We start from the raw sequence: 15337 nt of genomic DNA on the forward strand, positions 1-15337 counted from the left end.
CCACACAATACCATTCCCAACAGGGATGGTGCAAAAATCACATTTCATAATTTGTAGCATGTCTTTTAGGAGTGTGTTGCAGCATCCAGCCCACTGAGTAATATACAGGCTGGGATCTCTGGGGGTTAGACCCTGCTGGAATACAATGTTATTGTTATTAAAATTTAACAGAAACCCCAAGTTTTCAAGGGTCTGGTTCCCATTCCTTATTTCCCATGATCTGGGTACCTGGGTTACTGTACAGGTCATTGATAAAATTCACCTGTAGCACATATTGATATACTTCAAGGGGATCTGATCCCGTGTTCTGACCTGGGTCTGAATTATTCCAACAGAATGGAGGGATTGATTGGGCTGGGGGTGAGTCTGAAACTCAGGAGCCCCTTTTGACAGCAATGTTTGATACCATGGACCAGAGGGGTCTCTTCCTGGGCTGGTACCCATAAGAACTTGAACACAGTCAGCCTGTACAGAAGCTGTAGAGGGTATTGAAATAGGGATAACCCAGAAGTTTTGAGACTCAGACTGCACAGTCCTTGAGACAAAACTGCATGACCCTTTGTTTTGAGAGTGTTGCCAGTTTTAAGGGGGAAAGGAGTAATCATCATCTTGTGAGCTTGAACAGCAAAGCTTTTTCTTGCCTCCTAGCATATGCTGGATGTAATTAGGCAACAGCCCAAAGAAAGGCCTTGTAAACATCCTGAATCCATGCCACATTCTTCTAGCCTCAGCAGCTGCCAAATGCCTAAGTATGTATCTGAGCCAAATGGCCTAAATGTATAAAAGGGATCTCTGAACAGTGTTTTCCTGATACAGCGTATAAATACTGAATGGACAAACCTGCTTGGGGGGAGGGGAGAGACTCATGATCACTTTTCAAACACAATGTTCAGCCAGCCTATTTTCTCTTCACAGTAAAGATGGAAGACCAGATGGCATGTTTTTCCAAGAAAGCATGGAGGGAAAGAGTAATCTTTTGTTTCTCCTGGAGCTATAAGGATGAAGCCCAATTGGGTCTGCTGTACTGATTTCATTCACTTTATGATGTTTTGGGGTCATGGCATTTACTGCAACTTGTAGTTCTTTCTTTGCCCAGTTGATCTCATAGATGCTAGAGTTTTACACCTGGGGCTTACAGGAAGTAAATATAAATGGACTGAAAGTTGATACCTGATGATTGTTTCTTATCTCTAACTTTTGCATGGAAAATTGAATACAAGAGGCTGGAGTTAGAAAGGTTAGTGCAGAAAGCAGGGGCAGAATAGGAAACAAAAATTGCCCTCGAAATGTCCCCGCCCCTAGCCAAAGACCCCAATGGAGAGGGGGAAGAAGAAAAAGATCGCTCTGTTGCCATGGGCAAGCCAGTTGCCCCAGTCTTATGAGGGGTAAGCAAGACACAAGGCCATTCAGTTGGTTTGCTCACTTGCTTGCAGTTGTCTACCCACCTAGCATGTGCCAGGGCAGCCAGCTTTCTTGTAGCACCACCTCTTGCTTGAGGCTGTGTGGACTTGGTGGTGGGGAAGATGCCCTCAGGCCATTGGCCCACTGAGATTTTTCCAAGTGACCTTAATGCCCAATCCACCTCTGGAAGAAAAGAGCTAGCAAAAAAGCACTGTAGGGAATGAGTGAGATTTTCTTGTCTGACTGTTCATATGGAACTAGAATCTGGGAGACACAAGTTTGACCTGGAGACAGTCATACACTCTCAGCTTAACTTGTATAACAGGATTGTGCTAAGGATAATACAGAAGAGAGGAAAATGATGTAAGCTGATTTGGGTCCCCATTGGGTAAAGTAAATGAAGTAAATAAATAAAGTCTTTATTTGTTAATCATTCAAGACGCTGATATTGATCTTTAAAGCCCTATAGAAATACAACTTAGAACCAGTGTACCTTAAGGACTGTTTACTCTCATATAAAACTACCTGACCATTATGGTCATCTCTAGAAGCTGTTGTCATCTGAGACTAGATGGCTGGCAATTAGGGATGCCAGCCTCCAGGTGAGATCTGGGGATCCCCTAGGATTATAGCTTATCTCCAGACTATAAAGATCAGCCCCACTGGAGAAAATGAATATTTTGGAGGGTGGACTCCGTTCCATTGTAATATACTGAGTTCTGCATCCCACCCAGGCTCTATCCCCCAAGCTCCAGGATTTTCCCAACCTGGATCTGGCCACCCTATCCCCTCATCCCTCACTGGCAACCCCAGTGGCAACTCAAGAAAGAGCCTTCTTGGTCATGGAATTTTCTCCCTCGGGAGATTTGTCTGTCCTCTCTCTATTCTGCCACTGAGTGATTTTTTGTTTTGTTTGGCATTTCCGTACTGACTGTTTTAAATATATAGTAAATTAATAAATGAACTATATTCAGAGATGTGTAATATGCAGAATTTGTTGTGATTCATGGACAAGCTTTGTACAACAATTTGCCATTCTCTTTTAACTGAAGCATGGAAATAACATCTCTACCATAGCTTTGAATAACCAACAAAAAGTTTAAACTATGCCTATTAAAACCTTCTCAAATCTAATGTTCTGAACAAACCCACCTAACACACCAAGTTTACTCTATATGTTTCATCACCACCATCATGACCTCCCTACCATCTTAAATCAAAGTACTACATCAGTCAAAAGTAAAAGCTTTGAAATGTATTTAGAACATTTCGTACATGACGCTAACAGCCTTTTTTATTTTTCATGTTTGTAGTATAAATTCTATGTTCACATTTTATTTAAAAATGGCTTTTTTCTCCTCTCTAGCCTGCATTTATAACATTCAGCCATTTGTACAAATAATGCAAGAGGTTCAAAGATGCTGTTAATGCCACTTGTGAAAAGCCATTAGGTTTGGATTTTAGCAAGTCTCCAAGGGAATGGAAGTTTCAGAAATGTAGAGAAGTCAATAAGTACGTCTTTATTGCATTTGTTGTCTGGATGTAACACATGAAAATGATAAATTCACAGCTGAGGTCTCAATATATGGTTGTGAGAGACAGGGTAACATACATGTTGTTTGCCCTTACTAGCTCTCTGTAAGATGCTTTTGGTAAAGCTGAAACATTGAAGTTGTATTTAGTTCAACATGGTTGATTAGCAAGGACAGATTAAAAGCTGTAGCTGAAGCTGATTATAAACCTAGAAGAATTTCCTGTACCGTTTGAAAGTTGATAAACTGAAAATGTTGGCTATGTTGCAGCACCTAAATTGGCCAATTTATTTGTTTCTAGGTATGGCAGTGTGGAGGTAGCGTTGAAGTTCTACCTTGCTCTAGGATTGCCCATATCGAACGAGCCCATAAGCCGTATACAGAAGACCTAACTGCTCATGTCCGAAGAAATGCACTAAGAGTGGCTGAAGTCTGGATGGATGAATTTAAAAGCCATGTTTATATGGCATGGAATATTCCCCAAGAGGTGGGTTGTGAATTATCACTGATATGGCCACAAACCTATAGTTCTTTGTTTGGATTACTGGGCCTCTATTACCCATAGTTTCACTGGAGGACTAGGGAAACTCATAGTATCCCTATATGTGAAAACTTGGGGGAACAAGTTGCTTGCCCAGACAAAGAAATGAACCCATTTATAAATTACTTCCATTTAATCAGTAATGTTCAAAGATCAAACTGAACAATCATAAGAACATAAGAGAAGCCATGTTGGATCAGGCCAATGGCCCATCCAGTCCAACGCTCTGTGTCACACAGTGGCCCAAAAAAACTATACACACACACACATATATATTTATAAACACTGTGGCTAATAGCCACTGATGGACCTCTGCTCCATATTTTTATCTAACCCCCTCTTGAAGCTGGCTATGCTTGTAGCCTCCACCACCCCCTGTGGCAGTGAATTCCACATGTTAATCACCCTTTGGGTGAAGTACTTCCTTTTATCCATTTTAACCTGATTGCTCAGCAATTTCATCGAATGCCCACGAGTTCTTGTATTGTGAGAAAGGGAGAAAAGTACTTTCTCTTCTTTCTCCATCCCATGCATTATCTTGTAAACCTCTATCATGTCACTCCGCAGTCGACGTTTCTCCAAGCTAAAGAGTCCCAAGCGTTTTAACCTTTCTTCATAAGGAAAGTGTTCCAACCTTTTAATCATTCTAGTTGCCCTTTTCTGCACTTTTTCCAGTGCTATAATATACTTTTTGAGGTGCAGTGACCAGAATTGCACCCAGTATTCCAAATGAGACCACACCATCGATTTATACAGGGGCATTATGATACTGGCTGATTTGTTTTCAATTCCCTTCCTAATAATTCCCAGCATGGTGTTGGCTTTTTTAATTGCAATCACACACTGTCTTGACATTTTCAGTGAGTTATCTACCATGACCCCAAGATCTCTCTCTTGGTCAGTCTCTGCCAGTTCACACCCCATCAACTTGTATTTGTAGCTGGGATTCTTGGCCCCAATGTGCATTACTTTGCACTTGGCCACACTGAACCTCATCTGCCACATTGACGTCCACTCACCCAGCCTCAACAGATCCCTTTGGAGTGCCTCACAATCCTCTCTGGTTCTCACCACCCTGAACAATTTAGTGTCATCTGCAAACTTGGTCACTTCACTGCTTACTCCCAACTCCAAATCATTTATGAACAAGTTAAAGAGCATGGGACCCAGTACTGAGCCCTGCGGCACCCCACTGCTTACCGTCCTCCACTGCGAAGACTGCCCATTTATACTTATTCTCTGCTTCCTATTAATTAGCCAGTTTTTGATCCACAAGAGGACCTGTCCTTTTACTCCATGACTCTCGAGCTTTCTAAGGAGCCTTTGATGAGGAAATTTATCAAAAGCTTTCTGGAAGTCAAGGTAAACAACATCTATTGGGTCTCCTTTGTCCACATGTTTGTTCACCCTCTCAAAGAATTGTAACAGGTTAGTGAAGCAAGATCTTCCCTTACAGAACCCATGCTGAGTCTTCCTCAATAACCCATGTTCATCAGTGTGCCTACTCATTCTGTCCTTGATAATGGTTTCTACCAACTTTCCTGGTATTGAAGTCAGACTGACTGGCCTGTAATTTCCCAGATCTCCTCTGGATCCCTTTTTAAAGATGGGGGTGACATTTGCTACCTTCCAGTCCTCAGGAACGGAGGCAGATTTCAATGAAAGATTACATATTTTTGTCAGGAGATCCACAAGTTCAACTTTGAGTCCTTTCAGAACTCTTGGATGTATGCCACCCGGACCTGGTGTCTTATTTGTTTTTAATTCGTCTATCAGTTTTAGGACCTCCTCTCTTGTCAACCTCAATCTGACTCAGGTCTTTCAACACCCCTTCCAAAATTAATGGTTCTGGAGCAGGCAAACACTTCTCGTCTTTCACAGTGAAGATGGAGGCAAAAAATGCATTCAGCTTCTCAGTCATTTCCCTATCCTCCTTCAGTAATCCTTTTACCCCTTGGTCATCCAAGGGCCCCACTGGCTCCCTGGCTGGTTTCCTGCTTCTAATATATTTGAAGAAATTTTTATTGTTGGTCTTTATGGTTTTTTGCAATATGCTCCTCATAGTCCATTTTTGCCTGCCTGATCACAGTCTTGCATTTGATTTGCCACAGCCTGTGTTCCCTTTTATTAATCTCACTTGGACTAGCTTTCCACCGCTTTAAAGGAGTCCTTTTTACCTTTTACAGCTTCCATTACTTTGTTAACCATGCAGGCCTTTTCTTATACCTGTTTGTGCCTTTCCTAACTTGTGGTATATATTTTATCTGAGCTTCTAGACCAGCTCTGGTTTATTGAATAAAGTATTTGATTTGGATGTGGAAGATCCAGACATGTCTTGGGCAAATTCACTGGACAAGTCTTGGACAAATTCCTTCCACTCAGTCTAACTAAATTCACAGTGCTGTTAAGAGATGAAATAACAGTGGCAATAACTTTGGACAGTTAAATTTTTTTAGAAAAGAGTAAGTTAAGTTTCATAGTCTCCAAGCTTGCATCTCTGTTGTAGCAGGACAAAACCATCCTATTGTATTCAGACTAAGAGCACAACTTGACTTTATGGCTCCCCTAGGGCTGTTTCTGTGCTTGAAAAAGTGTGTATGAGGAAGGGGAAAGCACCTGGTACCATTGTGCTCTCGGCCTAATCAGAACTGGGAACTTACAACATTCTAAATGTTGTGCATTCAGCTCCAAAATGGCGGGCATCCCTAGGGACACCATCACATCTGTTTGTGCTCTGTGTCACATCTAGGCTCATTTAGCAGCCCAAGATGTAAAAGGGCCTCCAATGAGTTAGCAGCTGCACTTGTACCTTATTTAGGATGGAACCATTGGGGTTCCAAAGGCTACCTGATACCAGTATTTAGTAATACAGTTTGCTAGATGACGTCTAGCTTACTATGTGTAGTTTAACGTTTACAGATAGATGGAGATCCATGATATCTTTTTGTGCCTTTAGAAAACTCTTCTGACCATAAGAATGAATGAGATTTTGTTCATCACCAATCCTGAGACTACAGAACCTTCCTGCCAACTTGTTTTGCCTTTATTCTCTTTTGCTTAGGCCTTGGAGCCCAATGTTGATAACAGCCTCAGTAACCCCAACCAAACCAATCACAAATTTAAATGTGGTTTGAAGAGGAGAGGTAGAACTCCTCTATTCAGTCTTGTGACCAAGCCAAATTCATCAAGCCTTCAAATAAATAGTATGGGCGGTTTTGTATAGATAGTTCAAGGTTGCTGCCGATAGGGATGGGGAAAATCATGCCAGAGTCACATTTGCCCTCTCATTTGATTCCTGACCCATTTCATTCTTCCATCCACCCATTCTTCCACCCTCCAGTGCTATCTAGCTAATCTCTAAATCAATTTAAGACTATCCCAAGCAATCATATACTTATGGTTTTGTGAGAGCTGACATGTCTTAAAGGAAGGTGGAAATATATGTTGTATGCATGTGCATGAGTTATGTAGCCACATTAATTTTCTTGGAGTAAGGTGTGCATGCTCTAGTCTCTCAAAACACTTTGCCTTGAAAGACTCAGGCTTTTGACTTGATATACATCCAGTGAATATGACACTGGTTAGAACATAAGTGAAAGCTAGGAGACTTAGGGGGACAGCTGTTGTTTGCTGCCTTTCATTTACCTACACTTTTTTGTTACAAAAGATAAAGGGTGTGAGGGAGGTATTTGTGAATTTCCTGCATTGTGCAGGAATGATCCTGAATGTTCCTTCCAATTGTATGATTCTAAAAATATGACAGGACAAAATTAAAAGGGGCAAGTAGTAAAGATACGTTAAAGAAGAAAATTCACAGGTTCAGATTGAGGTAAAGGACCCAAACCTTTGTTTTCCTGATATTTCATGTTTATATGAAAATATAAAGCTTTCATTTGAAGTCAGACTACTGGCTCATCTAGCTTCGTATAATCTACTGTGAATGGCAGTGGCTCTCAGTCCTTTCCCAGAATTGTTAGCTGAGATCCTTTAAATGGAGACTGAACTTTGGAGCCTGTCACTGGGGCCAAACTAGATGTGACGACACCCTCATGAGTGGCACAGGGATACCACCCAGGGGTCGTTTTGTAGAAAAATAGGTGGTGGAGCTCATCCAGGGATTGTTATGCAGCTGCACATACTATTAAATGGACAAGGAGGTGGAACTCTCAGAAGGAGGAGGTGGAACTCTCAGAAGGAAGAGGTGGAGCTCTCAGAAAGGTTCAGGAGCTGCGCTCCTGTGAGCTCCTACTGAATCTGATGCCTGATGCCACCATTTAAAAACCTAAAATGAGTTATTTAAAAATTCTGTGAGGATACAGTCCTGATGCCCATAGCACAGCAGGATGAAGTTACTCTTGTCTTCCTCACTCCTTTTCAAGTGCAGAAACAGATGTTTTGGCACAAAATGGTGTAGGAGGGAACAAAAGCACCTGATCCCTCTGTGTTGCAGGTCTGAACCCTCAGGGCATTTTAAAATTTTAAAATGGTGGCACCATCCCCACGTCAGAAACTATGATGTCATCTCATCTAGTCTGACCCTGAGTCAAGGCTTTTACCATATAGGCTTTTTCCTATAGTTGAATTTGCATTGCTGAATAAACTTCTAAACTTCTGCATTGTCATGTGACAAATAGTTTAGAAAATACATAGCTGAATATGTGCCATTTATTTTATTTAACTTTGTTTTTGATAAATATCTCATTTCCTAGAGGCCTCAATGAACAGGAACTTTAATAGAATTAGTATGATTCTGATTGCATCTAAATTTCTTAGTGAGTAACCACCTTCCAAGTCCTTTTCCTGTTAATAAAATAGGCTGAAAGGACTTGTCTATGTAGTAGCAGGAAAACAGGATCAATTCGCATATCTTGCAAATTCTATGACAAAATATGGGCTGTCTTAATTAGCCCCCTTTTGATCAATAGGCACAGTTGCCCAGAAGAGAGACTTGTATCTTTCCTTCTATCAGAATTCTGCCACCATATTAGGCTTCCCAATCCCCAGGTCCCAGCAGGGGATCCCCTGATTTTACAGGCTTCCCCCCTCCCCCAGCCAGCTGGCCAGCAGGGGAAGCCCCACCCCCACAGCCATTATGCACCTCCACAAAAGATTCCCATAGGGAATGAAGGGGAATTGCTCTGTGGGTATCGGGGGCTCTGGGGGGCTGTTTTTTGAGGTAGAGGTGCCAAATTTTCAGTATAGCATCTAGTGCCTCTCCCCAAAATACCTTCCAAGTCTCAAAAGGATTGGACCAGGGGGTCCAATTCTATGAGCCCCAAAAGAGGGTGCCCCTATCCTTCATTATTTTCTATGGAAGAAAGGCATTTTAAAAGGTGTGCTGTCCCTTTAAATGTGATGGCCAGAACTCCCTTGGAGTTCAATTATGCTTGTCACACCCTTGCTCCTGGTACCACCCCCAAAGTCCCCAGATATTTCTTGAATTGGACTTGGCAACCCTACACCATATTAATTTTGCAGTGGTGAAGTTCCTCTCTATTGCTATGAGGGTTAGAGAATACAAGGTTAAAGCTCTGGCTGGGTGACTGCCTTTGTATATTTAAAATCTGAAGTTGTTATGATGTGTTCTTTTTATTCTATGCCAATAATTGATTGAATTGACTGAATAAAATATATAGCTGTCTCAGAAATCAAATAGTAGCTGCCTAGCAACTCCCTGAGTCTCCTTAGATGTTCCATTACATTTTGTATTATTATATGTAATGATAGTAGTATTCATAATAGTATGTAATTGTATGTTTATCACTAAATTGTTATTCCAGATCTGCATTCACTGATCAATAGTTCAAGTTTAGATTAAATCAAAATTTCTCCCTAAGATACTTGACATTTATTTTTGAATATGAACTTTATTTTTTAATTATCTGCCTCTGGGATGTCCATATTTTGAATTCTCAAATGCTTCCCCTTCCCCCCCAAAGTACCAGAATGTATGAATGGTAAAATATAGTATGCATTAACTCTTACTTGTTTTTCTTTTGCTGCATGGTTCTTCTGTTGAGAAGGGGTTGCCTATATGTTTTGAAATACATAAAGTTGTTTTGGTCTTCTCAATGCATATATAAAACTATGCATTTTTGGTGGATTTCCTTTAACTTCATTTTGAGATTCTTAGATTCCTGCAATAGTTTTGCCTCAGAAGGGAACTTGTTTTCCCCTCAATATTTGAAATGTCAATGTTTTGGTCTTTATTTTAGATTTTCTGTTTCTATTAACAGACTGTCTTAAAACTGCTTGTGGTTGGTCCCCAAACACTATATAGAAGCACTGAGGACAGCTAGTAGAATTATTTATTTATTTTATTTTATCAAAATTATATCCTGCCCTCCCCTAACGAGCTCAGGGTGGCTCACAACAGTTAAAAACAAACATAAAATTTTAAAACAAGATATACAGTAAAATCATTTCCATATTTTTTTTCAATCATTACGTCCAAGATGCACATTGAAATTCTGATTATTCTGTTGTTTCTGGTGTCAGTTATTTCAATTCTGTGAGATTGCTGGTGCTGTGGAATAATAGCCACCTCCCCTTAACCGTTGAAAGCTAGTTTAAACCATTTGATCTTACAGGCCCTGTGGAACTGTGGCAGATCCCACAGAGCCCTGATGTCTTTGGGGAAGGGCATTCCACAGAGTGGGGGCTATTACCGAGAACACTCTGGTGACGGATAATTGAGCTTCTTATATCTGGCAATCTTAAGAAGATTTTGGGACCCCAAATGTACTGCTCTCTGGTGTACATATGGGGAAAGGAGAAAGGCGGTCCCAAAAATAGACAGGTCCCAGGCCATATAGGGCTTTAAAGGTTATAACCGGCACCTTGAAACTAATGCATCTTGCACCCAGGTCTTGGTCACACAAGCCAGGTCCATTGCCTGCTCCTACAGGAAGTCTCATAGGACTGTGGTCTTATTATTAATGGACCTGGCATTACACAACACCAGGGACAGAGGCGAGTGATTTCTCTTGGCCCCACTACTTGCTACCATTGGGATGGGACGTAGGCTGGAAGGAGAGCAAGCATTTCCATATCAGTTTCCTTCCCTTTAACTTTTGCGTATTCCCACCACTGTACTTTCCCCACCACAGGAGCACTGGAATCCCTTGACTGGAGCAGAAAGACTTGGGAACTGACAGTTTGAGTTTAGCCCTGTGAAAAGTTTAACTGAAAACGGTTTCATACTGACTGAGGACTGGGAAGGTTGGCAAGGAGGAGTGGGTGTATCAGTGAAAAAACCCATTCCAGCCAGGAAAGGGGATAAATCTTCTTGTTAGCAAAGAGATCCCCTGCCCAGTTGAAAGGGAGATAGCTCTGAAGAGTGGAGTGATCCCTGGTGTGCTCAGAGAACGAATTTGGGTGCTTGGTAGTGTATCCCTGCCTTCTGAAACCTAAAGAGTCAGCTAAACTCCAGAAAGTATACTAGAGTGTTTAGGAAACACTGAAACAAAAGCCTCTCATCTCAAAGATTCTAAGATGATGTGAAAAGTTTAAAACTCCCAATTGCTGGAAACATATGAATTGCAGTTTGTAAAAATATTGTTACACTAGAGTTTTTATTTATTTACCTCAGATATTTTACCCCTGATTTAACTTGACATTTTCCCTTCAATATTGAATAAAATGTTATTTTTGAACATTATAGAGCCTCCTGTGTGCCATTTCAGAAGTTTAAATTCAGAGGGTAATCTTCCCTTAAGTTCCTGGGCTGAGCCACCATAGAAATACAATAATGTGACAGGATGAGACAGCCATAGATCTTCAGGAAAGAGGAAAATAGATAAAGGGGCTTCTCAGTCAGAAAACTGAGGGAAAACCCTGCATCAGAGGGAGGGAAGAGGATGAAGTCATTGTAACTGCATATGGCCCAAATGTGGCTTCTTCTTCTTTTTTTACAAGACCAGGAGAAGCTAGTCTATGTACTCAATGTATATGTACCCAAATGTAAGCTGTTTCCTGCTGAAATTAATTTAAAGGAATGGGTAATACAGGATCTAAAAAAGGCAGGATATAGATTTACTTGAATGCCATGCAAGGAATTGTTTTGTGATGTAATAATTTCATAAGAGCCAAAATATAGGAATTCTGAGCTTCAGATCAGATTTGCATTTATGAAACCATGCTTGCATCCAATGCTCCCTCTAAGCTGTGGAGTTGTGAGCAAAAATTCTACTTTTGTGAGCTACTGCCATTAAAGTTGCGAGCAAACAATTTGGCTACTGCATAAATTAGTTTGCTTTCCTGAGTTAAGACAAAAATGTGTGAGCCAGAGGTTAAAAAACTGTTAGCTAACTGCCTACATTCTATAAAGTGTTTTTATACATACCAATGTTCAAGCATCTGTTCATTGCCAGACATTTTTAAGAGAGTCACAACAGTGGACACACAGAAGCCACTTTCCATTTGTGGAGATTATCTCTATTGCTCTGTGCATTAATTATCCTCCTGATGTTCTAACCATGGTGAAATGGTTGGAATTGAGCCTGAGGGTCACAACATTCTTCTCCACCCTCATACAAATAAGTCCAGAATGAGTGGGCCCATTTACCATGGTCCCATGTGCCTCGTAGCTACAAATCACCACAACCCTGAAGAAAAGAAATCCCAATCTTTTTCCTGGAGGGTTATAAAGATGAGTATTTATTACCTGAATAAGGCTCTCTGTTTAATCTACCAGATGATAATATTTTTACGTAAGGTTTATTTATTCTATATTTTGTTCGAGTACTTTGAGCTGTATGTATAGACCATAATATTCAGTAAAAATGTCTCAGTTTACTTCCTGTCAAACAATAGCCTTGAATTTGCTTTTAGATGCCTCTCTAGAAATCTCCACTGCATAGCTGTAATGAGATAAATTATTGATCTCCACTTATGAGCTCCTTATGAAACTTGTGCATCTTGAACTCAGCAAAACAGTGTTACACCAGCCATGACTTAACCATATAAAATGTAATAAAAAGGGAGGAGGGAGAAGTTTTGCAAATACTTTTAATAAGAACACTTACAGAAATGTTTGTATCAACACAAAAAAGGGATTGGCCAACAACAAAAAAAGGTGTGCAGGATTTCTCATCTTTATAAGGAAATAAAGAGGCCAAACCTCATAATTTGCCAGCAAATGGAATCTATAAAATAGGCTATTTTTTTTCCTCAACAGAACAGCAGTTTCCAAGGCAACTTGCTATTTGGTGCCAATTATTTGGGAATCTGGAAATTGCTTTAAGGAAATTTGTTGTGGAAACAGTTAAGAGCCAGATTGAAAATTGTATGAAGTCAGTGGGAAATTTTCCATTGATAGGAAAGGGTTCTGGATCAGGCCCAAAATAGTGGGGAATGTAATTTTTATCTTTATACACTCAGAAATACCTCAGAATTTTAATGAAATGTCTATTAATCTCAGGAAAATGTTAAATTAATATGTTAATTGTGCCTAAATGTGTATCATTGAGTTACAGTTTCTCATTGAACTGCATAAAATGGTTAAGGCTGCATTCCTGTGCTCACTTTATTGGGAGTAAACTCTGATGGATAACATGGGATGTAATTACAGGTAGACCAACTTAACCTTACTTCCTAAGTGTATTATAAACTAAATAGCCAGAATATATGGGAATGGCTTTTATATCTCTCAGATATTTTCTAACCCATGTGTACAGGATTCTGGAATTGACATTGGTGATATTTCTGCGAGGAAGGCTTTGAGGAAGAAGCTGCAGTGCAAGACCTTTCGATGGTATCTTGTGAGCGTCTATCCAGAAATGAGAATGTATTCAGACACAGTTGCCTATGGCGTGGTAAGAGTCTTGCTTCTATACTTTGATCATTTGTAAAGGGAATTATTTATGTGCATGGACTGAAGTTCCAGATAAAAACTTTGGGACAAACTTGGGGTCATCATTAATTGTTTGGCACGTGGCTTTCTGACATAGAGTGAAAGTGCTGCTGCACCTTGCTTATAATGCCGTATTATCTGCACCTTGCACAGTCTGCTGTATTATCTCCATCTCTTTTATGCTTGGATTTAATTCTGGACATCTGATCATTGGAATTCCAGTGGATCTGGTTAAATGAATGAAGGATTGGAAACTGTGCTGTCTCACCCACAGTCCACCTGTAGGAGCTTAAATCAGGCCTCAGTCACCTCATTAAGAAGGAGCTGTCTCAACAAGTAAAGAAATATGTTAGTCAAGGGATGGAACACCATTTCCTGAATGTGGCAAGTAATTACCTGAAATAATGAGGTGTTTTCTGGAATGGCATCCTGGCTCCAATTAACTAATGAGGACCAAGGTCATGGTAACAAAGAGGAAACTCGTTCCAGAAACTCTTTATTTGCAGTCCTATCCCATAAGGTAAAAAGGAGATAAACACTTTCTTCCAAATATGATTAGTTAATCAATGTGCTATCCAGGTCATATAAGCAAAACATATCTTCCCAGCCTGGAGCACTGCCTGGCTTCTGTGGAGGGGGGAGAATTTGCTTTTCTTTACCCTTCTAGTACATTTTTACCCTGTCCTCCAAGCGTCTCAGAAGGGCAAACATTGTTTTCTCTTCAGCCACCATTTGAGGTAGATTGGGCTAAGAGAGTGAGTAGCCCAGGGTCCCCTAGTAAGCCTAGGAGTTTGCACCCAAGGTCTTCCAGCTTGCTCCATGCTAGCCCGCCTCTATAGATGTCTGTAGCACCCCCTCTGATCTTGGAGCAATGCATCAAAATGTTTATGTACACCTACTCTGACCTGGAAAGCTCAGGCAAGTCTGATCTAATCAGATCTCAGAAGCTAAGCAGGGCCAAACCTGGCAAGTACTCGGATGGGAGACCTCCAGAATGCCAGGACCAGGACACAGAGGCAGGTTAGCAATCTACCACTTGGAAAAATGACTTAGCCCCACTAGGGGTCACCAGAAGTCAATCATGACTTCCAGGCACACATACACAGAATTTTTTTTTAATTAAAATTTTTACCTCTGCCTAGTAAGCATAATTAGATAACAATAGTCCCTAAGCCAGTGAAGCACCAATTTCTAAACCCTTTGAAAAATAAACCTATGAGTAGAATCCTCTTTTATTGATCTTGTTTGACTCAACTGATTCAAAAACATCCCTGTCATGTATATTATCTGCTGAATCATTCTTTCCCCTTTCTCCCCACCCCTCCATCCTCCACCTACTTGAATCTAGATGTTGTATATTATTGGTGTGATAATTCATTTTCTATATAATCATGACCTTAACTGAAATATGGGGTTTGTTCTTCTTCTTTTTTTTGAGTTATTTGATGAGTCAGTATTTAAAAGGAATCTGAATCAGCGGCTCGGGAGCAATAATAAGTTAGTGACAGAAGATTGTTGCCTTTCACTGCTGACTTTATTCAACACCTTCAACCTAGATTCTGCAGAAACTTTGGAATAGTGCTTCTCTCTCTTTAAGCACTTTCTAGAAGCATTTTAGAAAGCTGCTTAAAAAGAAGCTCCTTGAGTACAAGGAAAGAAAGGAAATGAATGTGTACTAGGGAATGGGTTTAGCAAAGGTGAGTCAATAATATATTCATGGCATCAAAGCTAAGGCTGCTTCTCTCATTATGTTTTGCAACATAATACACTCCAAAGTAATAGTCATAGTATATAATATTTCAGGATGTTCATTTTTCCAGAACTTGGGAAAGCATTCTAAAAGTTGTCTTTGATTTTAGTGGGTATAGCCCATTGTTTGCCATGCCTGCTCTGCAGCCATGGGGGTTAAAGATGTTTAGCACTTACAGTTGTTAAAATGAAAACAGAGGTGAAGACCACCCTAAAAGTTCAGGAGACCAGGTTAAATCACTTTAGTATGCTCCACTGCTC

At 40.4% G+C, this 15337-nt stretch overlaps 1 protein-coding gene across 1 annotated transcript in view; it reads left to right on the forward strand.

Annotated features, from left to right (window-relative positions):
- Positions 1-15337, forward strand: part of GALNT18 (polypeptide N-acetylgalactosaminyltransferase 18) — a 555510-nt gene that overhangs the window by 460518 nt on the left and 79655 nt on the right. Inside the window, exons 7-8 of the mRNA XM_060262088.1 lie at positions 3235-3420; positions 13152-13289. Of these exons, the coding sequence (XP_060118071.1) occupies positions 3235-3420; positions 13152-13289 (324 nt within the window). The remainder of the gene's footprint in view (positions 1-3234; positions 3421-13151; positions 13290-15337) is intronic.

Source organism: Heteronotia binoei, chromosome 21 (genome assembly GCF_032191835.1).
Source record: "Heteronotia binoei isolate CCM8104 ecotype False Entrance Well chromosome 21, APGP_CSIRO_Hbin_v1, whole genome shotgun sequence".
Taxonomy (NCBI): domain Eukaryota; kingdom Metazoa; phylum Chordata; class Lepidosauria; order Squamata; family Gekkonidae; genus Heteronotia; species Heteronotia binoei.